Here is an 8,437-nt window from a genome sequence, read left to right as displayed (position 1 = left end):
GCCAGGCCCTCCTGTCTTCTACCATCCTCCGAAGTCTGTTCAAATTCGTGTTTGTTAAATCAGTAACACTGTCCAGCCATCTCATCTTTTGCTGTCCCCATCTTCTTTTGCCTTCTGTTTTTCCCAGCATCAAGATCTTCTCCAGTGAGTGAACCCTAAATAACCCAGAGAGAACCCCAAATAACCAAGCCAAACAGGGAAGAATACTGTGGAATTCCTTCTTTATTAGGATACACACATGTAAGAAAACTGTCAACACAATTCTTTTCAGCAGGCCAATTATGTGGAGGTGGCTTTATTCAAGCCCCATTTTCCCTCCTTGCATTTAAGGAAAGTGCTGCTCACTTCCTGTGGGTCTAAAAGGCTGGGATTGGGCCCCTCACATGAGGGACTTGTTGCCAGACTGGATGTGTGGGGGTGGTTCTATTTTCTTCCTGCACCTTCCCATCCCTTTCATCCCATTCTGCCTTTTGCCACTTCCTGTTTCCACACCAGGGCCCACCTGCCTCTCTTTAAGTCCTCTCACAGCCGAAAGGTGCACAGCTATTTAATCACTGGGTGGCACTGCCTACTCCATTTCAGACTATCTCCTTGGGGCCATGGGTGAGGTGTTCATGTTCCCATTTCCTAGCTGCTTGGTTTGTCACTACTTCTATGAAGCACTGAATATAAATGAATAATCCATTCATTGTCTGTTCATATGGATGCATGAACACTACAATTAAAGGTCATACCCATGATGACCAACAAAAGAACCAAGAACTACTGTTGCCTAGATGGCTTTGCTAAGAAGACACATCAATTTACCCCATATTTGGCCTCTCTTGTTGTCCTTCAGGTTTCCCAGAAAGCCTTTTAGAAGCTGTGAGGAAAGCTGTAAACTCAGAATTGACGACAAAAATCTTTTGGTGCTGGAGGCTGAAAGTAAATAGTTAATGATGGACCATTTATTATCCTTTTATTCACCCCAAATCTACAGCTTGGATAGACAGCTAACTTGACGTCATGACAGAACCAGAGAGTGGATAGGAAACTGTCACCTTACTTTACTGCCTCAGGAATCAAATCCCTTTCGGTGATTTCCTTGGATACTATATCTCGGAATCCACTGGCAGCTGTGTCTCAGAATTCAATAAGCAGATAACAATCAGGGCCTTTCACTTTAAGATAACAACACCCCTCTCCCTCAGTCCTCCTCCCACAAGAGGTTGGAGTAGGGGACACATTGGAGGGCAAGGCAGCCATGGTCAAACAGCTTGTGTGGCAGTTTCCCCTTTGAAGCCCAGGTGTCTGTCTTGGGGTCGTAACACTCAAGTGAGTCAGAGTCTTCGATAGCATTGTCGCTGCTGAGGCATCGGCCTCCTGTCAAATACAGTTTCTCATTGATCACTGCCACGCCGTGATGCATCCTCCTGTCCTTCATGTCTGCACACTTCACAAATTTATTGGCCTTGGTATCGTAAGCAATGACTCGCCGGGTGTACCCTAGAACAAAGGCCAAAAAACCTGAATGGGGAAAGTTCTTCATAGCAAGGGTATAAAGGGGGGCTTTGGAAAGGGCTGGCCTTAGACTGTCTGGCACCCTAGGCAAGGCTAATTTTTGGTCGTCCCCCCCGCATTGATAATATCACTGAGTCACATGGAGGGCACCCAGTTTGGTTCCCCCACAAGGTTGGCACCCTAGACAGTTACCTAGTTTGCCTAGTCACTGAGTCACATGGAGGGCACCCAGTTTAATGCTCCCAGAAGGTTGGCGCCTTAGGAAGTTATCTAGTTTGCCTAATCACTGAGTCACATGGAGGGCACCCAGTTTGGTGCTCCCAGAAGGTTGGCGCCCTAGACAGTTACCTAGTGTGCCTAGTGGCAGGGCCAGTCCTGGCTTTGGAGTTACAAAGAATAATAATGCCAAAATTGAGTCCACCCTACAAAGCAGTTGTCTCCAGGGGAACTGATCGCTGTAGTCTCTGGAGACTTTCTGGAGACAAGCTACTCTCCCTTATGATTTCTCTGGGGTTCATCACACTGCAGTGGCAAGAGAGACTATAGGGTCTTTCTATCCACTTGCCAGTAGATGAACATGGCCATGGCAGGGTGGTAAGTGGTTAGGGGAGAACAGGACTTTCTCCTTCTTCCTGCTCCTTCCTACACTCACAGTGATCGAAGAAGGATTGTCATGTCTTTGTCAAACCTGATTTAGTAGATAACTCTAGGTCTGCCAATTCTGGGTAGGAAAATTCCTGAAGATTTGGGAAGCAGAGCCTTGGAAAGGCAAGGTTTGGGTATGGGAGGACAAGGAGCTTATCAGGGTGTAATGCTATATAATCTAACTTCCAAAGCAGCTGTTTTCTCCAGGGGAACTGATGTGAGTAGTTTGGAGATCAGTTGTAATTCTGGGAGAATTCCAGTTTCCACCTGGAGGTTGGCAACCCGTTGGGTATGCACCCCAAAGTGAAGACTATTGTGTGTGTTCCTGCCTGGCTCATTGGAGCCATAAGGACTGAGCTTGGGGACTCAGGAACAATGGGCAGCAGGATCCAAATACCTATTGCCCTGATCCAATCAGGAGCCCCTGGCTGGTTTGAATGACCCAATGGCATGCTGGCGCAGGAATCTTGAAGTGTATATAAGTTGGCCCCGTTGGCCCAGTTTTTTGTCTTACAGTGCAGCCCTATACTATGCTGTACTGAAATAAAGAGCTATGATCACTACCACCTTGCCTCTTCATTGCGTTGAACCCACTATATTATATTATACGACCCCACAAAACTAAAGGTCTTGCTAATTGGCCTTGCATGGTTATCTTCCTGCAACATTGTTCTCTTCTAAATTTCTGTGTTTTAACGTGAAACGGTTTCAGAAGGATGCCATTGTAAATCCAGACAGAATTACAACACGTAACATCACACCCTCAACAATATGTCATGAAAGCCAAGAATCCCATTACTCAGGCCAATAAACCCAGCTTTGTTTTGAAGTGAATTGTCTAGGGAAGACTTCAGATATATTGGATGCTTTAAAAATTTTTTAAAATGTGTTTATTATTATTTTGGTTTTTTTTTCAGTTCCAGTTGCTGATAAGCCAGGAACAATGGGATGATGTTATGGCATACTTACTGGTAAATGAAAACTTATCAGTCGTAAAACTCTCCCCTTTAAAGAAGAATGAATTATGTTTTGAAATGAACTGAAAAGTTTGTATACTTTATTGAATAAACCGAAAAGCTTAGGGCTTAAGCTCATCAGTTGAATTACTGGCACAGAGTTTCAGAATAAATACATTTGGAGGCATTAAATTTGCAGAGCTTTTCCCCAGACACATTTGGGGCTCTCTGTTTCGTACACACAGAATCGCTTCCCACGTTTTGCTTTTTCCACATCGGAAATCTATGTGTGTTATATGCATGACACACAGACACATGTTGATTTCCCTTGTGTGTCCATGCAGTGAGAAACCAAGGAGGTAAGATTGCCAATCCCCAGTTATCAGAAAGCAGTGAGGGGGGGGGGGGAGAAATGTCTGCTGAGCATTCCATTATACTCTACAAAGACTGATTCCCATAAGGTATAATGGAGAATAGATCTGTGGGTATCTGGGGCTCTGGGGGGTGATTTTTTGAGATAGAGGCGCTAAATTTTCAACATAGCATCTGGCACCTCCTCTCAAAACACTCCCTCCCAAAGTTTCAAAAAGATTGGACCAGGGAGTCCAATTCTATGAACCGCAAAAGAAGTCCCCCCTATCCTTCATTGTTTCCCAATGGAGGGAAGGCATTTAAAAGGCGTGCAGTCCCTTTAAACTTTCTTTGGAGTTCAATTGTGCTTGTCACAGCCTTGCTCCTGGCTTCACCCCCAATGTTTCCTGGCTCCACCCCCAAAGTTCCCAGATATGTCTTGAATCAGACCTGGAAACACTGCAAGGAGGTGGCGGCAGAATGTGCCTGCTCTGGCCTGCAGGCCTTGTTCTACCCTGTCCGCCCTCCTATGTGTTTCTCCAAACGGAGAGGGGCTTTTATTCCACTCTCAGGTAGCTTGCCACCACCACCAGACCTTTTGCCAGGATTGCCCACTGGGAGAATCAGGACTCCCAGCTTCCCTTCCAAGTTCTGAGGTTAGTACTTGGACCTCTAAGGAAGTCCTGGCTTGCTGTGCAAAGGCAGGCAACGGCAAACTGCCTCTTTTCATCTCTTGCCTTGAAAATCTACAATTGGAAGAAGGAACCATTCCGCATTGTCGTACAGCAGGGCTTTTTTTGAGCAGGAACGCACGGGAATGAAGTTCCGGCTGGGTTGGTGTCAGGGGGTGTGGCCTAATATGCAGGTGAGTTCCTGCTGGGCTTTTCTACAAAAAAGCCATGTGCAAAACAATGGTGACGTGGAGGGTGGCTTAATATGCAAATTAGTTCCTTCTGAGTTTTTTTTTCTACAAAAAGAGCCCTGTCATGCAGTATGGAAGAAGTTTTAGCTTGGGATTCTGCACAGTGAAAACGTTTCAATAAACATTACCTCCAGCAATGAAAATCCGGTCTCCAATCACAGCTGCTGGTGCGCAAACATTCTTCACCATTCGAGTCTCCATTCGGAACCACATGTTCCGAGACACATGGTACACCTGAGAAACACAACGGCATGAAATATTTTCCTGGACAGGGGGTAAAATACTACCCCTAACATCATACTTCCCTTTTGTTTTCTGAAGTGAAGGATGGTTGATCTATGGTCTGAGAGGAAACCTCCAGATATTACCAAATCCAGAGCTGGCAACCCCAACTGCAGATCTCCTTCTTGGTCTGCGATAAGAGAATATCTGACCTCAAAATCCTCTGCAGAAATGGCTGTGTTATAAAACACAATTGCTGCACTGCAGATGTGACATTAATGGCTATGTTCAGACAGAGCTAGTGTAGAGTGGTGGTTAGAGTGTCAGGGTGAGAACTGGGAGATCCAAGTTCAAAGCACCACTTTGCCATGAAGGCTGGCTGGGTGACCTTAGGTCAATCAGACACTGCCAGCTTCAAAATGGAACAGGGCAGAATCATGTCTACCACCCTGAACTTCTTGCAGGAAGATTTGTTGCATGGACATTCTGTCAATTTATGGCAACCCCAGCAAGGGGCTTTCAAAGCAAGTGAGAAGCAGAGGCTTGTTTGCCATTGCCTTCCTCTGCAGAGCCTTCCTTAGTGGTCTCTCATACACATTGCTTAGCTTCTGAGATTGGGCTACACCATACCATTTCACATTCCAAGGATGGTGTTAAGGGGGTGCTTAATAAACAATAATAAATAATTGAACATGTAAATGTACATGAACATGGCTTGCTGGCGAGCTTGCATCCATACCTCCCATGTCCCCTTCTATTCCTGCCCAGAGAACCTAGTTAAAAACTAATAGTGCGGTCGTAAACAAAGTTATAGCTTTCTCACAGCCCATTTTGAAAGAATGCAGGCTCTTTGGTTAACCAGAATCAGTTTGCCCTTGGCGAACTGGGATCCTTAGAAGGGAGAGGAAATTGATCTTGTAGGCCGATATTCATACATCGCAGGAAGCTGGAGCGAATTTATAAACTGGATTTTGTAAAGGAAGGCTGAAGAGGGAAAGGAGGCTTGCATGCAAGCGTGTTAACAAGAAGCCAGGGTTGTGCACATGCTGGTGTAATGTTGCTTGCAAATGACATCAGAATACAGCCATTATTTTTTTTTAAGGAAGACTCTTCTCTACGTAACAGAACATTCTGCTGCTTGCTTTCCCCACAGCCTGTTTGCTGGGTGCCTTCTTTAAACTTCAGTCTTTTCTATGCTCCAAAATAGTTGCATTTAGATATTTAAGGCTGCTGACATTTAATAGTAAAAAGGCACCCAAGGCAGGGTCAGGCCTCTGTGGGCACAAGCAGGCAGAAAGGCAGATGCCATTCCAGAGCCATTTCAGGACTCAGGCTCTGATTGGACCTTGGTCCAGCCAATGGCATCAGCATTTTGTTGCCAGGCTCACAGCAAGAGCTTCAGGCCTGGATCCTGCTAGGGCTGGTACTGCTAGGGCTGCCAATTCTGGGTTGGGGAATTCCTGGAGATTTCAGGGTAGAAGCTGGAGAGGGCAGTGTTTGGGGAGTGAAGGGACCTCAGTGGGGTATAATGCCATAGTGTTTACCTTCCAAAGCAGCCATTTTCTCCAAAGGAACTGATCTCTGCAGTCTGGGGATCAATTGTAATTCCAGGTGACCTCCAGACCCCCTGGAGATCGGCGACCCTATAAAATACTGCAAACTGGTGCCCATGTCCTTGGTGGGCCTTCTCCAAAGTAACCAAAGCATCATTGTGGCAGTAGTTGATCATAATGAAATAATTGTGCAAACACAAATTTTAGAGGTGATTTTCTGGAGAGGGTCATTCTCGGTTAGGCAAGTGCATCTGGCTGTCTATCATAAAGAATTCAAGATAGATCATTTTGGTCGGGGATCGTTTTGCAGAAAAATAGGTAGTGGAGCACATTAGCATAACTCATTAGCATATGCCACCCCCCCCCCCAGCCAAAAGCAACCCGGTGCAAGAAAGGAGAGCCCCGGGAGAATGAGGCCTGCTTGGGCTGGTTAGAGATCCAGTCAGCCCAAGCAGGCCTCGCTCACCTGGGGCTCTCCTTGGCTGCCCCCCCCCCATAGTCAAAAGGCCAGCAAGCCACCTACCACCCAAAATCACATAAGAAGTGGAGAAAGGGTGGTGTGAGCTTCTCCAGGGGTTAATGAGAACTGCTGGGGGCGTGGCAAAGCCCCTGGTGGCTGGCTGGCTGCCCTCTCCTAATCCAGAGATTGTTATCCAGCTGCACCTACTATTCAACCGACAAGGTAGGTGGGGAGGAAGAGGGGGAACCCTCAGAAAGTGCTCCTGTGAGCTCCTGCTGAATCTGAGGCCTGATCTTGGTAAAGGACAGAACTTTATACTGCCTATTAAGTCCAGAAACAAGTCATTCAGTATGTTGGCGAACACTGGAAGAGTCAAACACAGTGAGAAGTGGTGGTCTCATAAATTTGGAATCCCATCTCTGCGTTTGCCCAGTATTGCCTCCAAGACTGAGCAACTGACAGAGCAGGTAAGGCGCTGAGGATTCGTAGTTACCTGTACTAGCCGGACAGGATTTTGCATAATATCCTCTCCTCCGAAAAGGTAGATTCTTTGGTCTTTAGCAGACACCGCCGGATGAAGAACAGCAACAGGCATATTTGCCATATGTTCCCAGACGTTGTAGATGCTGTCATACCTTTCCATGCAATTTAGGATGTCCTGGTTCTGCCCAATACCTCCAATGGCAAAAATGTAGTTTTTATAGGCAACACTCCTGTGGGAATAGCGTGGAACCAGCATGGGTTCTACCAACCGCCACTGATTAAGTTTAAGTGAGAAGATGTAAACATTGTCACTAACTTGTCCCTTTCCATTGCCAATGAGGATGCCCCCAAGGAGATACACGTTACTGTGCAAGCTCACCGCAGAGGCCTTATAGAGATGTGTTGGGTATTTGGCAAGGGTCATCCAGTGGTTCATCTTCTCATCATACAGCAATACATCTCTCATGGTCTGCTGGTTGTCCTTCTGACCACCGACGAGGATGAGGAATTCTCGGTATGAATATCGCCGTGGAACGTGCCACATGGGCTTGACGTCAGGAGCGCTGGTGCTGTACAAAGAAAACATCTGCTTACTTGCCAGTTCCAGGATACTTTGACAAGCAGGTGATGACTGAATGAGTGAGTCATTGGCAATGAAGTGGAAGAAGAAGGTAGGGTGGACATACTGAATCCTTACCTTCTTGAACAAGTCTTGGATGTAGCCTTGGCGTGTTTGGACATCATGCCGAACCCAGGCCATGAGGGCCTCAAAGACCTGTTCTTCCTCTCCACAGAGCTCGTCGTCTCCCAGATAGTTCAACAATTCCAAGGCGCAAAGTTCTTTCAGGTCCTCAGAAGTGGCTACTTCAGCGAAATGCTTCAGAGCCATTGCTTTCGCTTTCTTGTTGAGATTTTCACAGTGTAAGTTTTCTGAGATCCTAATCATGCTGAGGCAGTTATCTGGTGTGAGGTGGTTCTGGAGGTAGGCCGAAGAGGCCTCAAATAGTCGTGCATATTGGAGCATGGAAGCAGTCTCCATTAGGTACAAAACGTTCTCCGCTGTTATGAGAATCTCTCCTGTGTAGACGTAATTGATGATCCAATGAAGAATGTCTGAGTCGATACCTTGGAGGTTGACTTTTTCCTGACAACTCTCTATGAAGTTGTTGCAAAACATTGCCTTGAAGTAAGGGCTGCTGGAAGCAAGCACATTCCTGTGGCAAGGGATTTCAATGTCACTTGTGCACAGAATGACGTCCGTTAGGATTCTGTTTTGCCGTAAAACATTAAGCTGCCTTAGCAGTTCAGAAGAGAAATCCTGGTCTTGGAAGAGTAAGTCTTCCAT

General features: G+C 46.3%; 1 protein-coding gene across 1 annotated transcript; it reads right to left on the bottom strand.

Moving 5' to 3' along the window:
* Window positions 1–1,185: 1,185 nt before the first annotated feature.
* On the bottom strand, window positions 1,186–8,437 carry KLHL38 (kelch like family member 38). Its single transcript, XM_060243247.1, has 3 exons — window positions 7,103–8,437; window positions 4,503–4,608; window positions 1,186–1,485 (listed from the first exon to the last, which is right to left on the bottom strand). Exons 1-3 carry the CDS (start codon window positions 8,435–8,437, stop codon window positions 1,187–1,189), a joined length of 1,740 nt encoding a protein of 579 aa, XP_060099230.1. The 3' UTR covers window position 1,186.

The sequence above is a fragment of the Heteronotia binoei genome, chromosome 7, assembly GCF_032191835.1.
Source record: "Heteronotia binoei isolate CCM8104 ecotype False Entrance Well chromosome 7, APGP_CSIRO_Hbin_v1, whole genome shotgun sequence".
NCBI lineage: Eukaryota > Metazoa > Chordata > Lepidosauria > Squamata > Gekkonidae > Heteronotia > Heteronotia binoei.
This window is presented reverse-complemented; position numbering and strand designations above follow the sequence as displayed.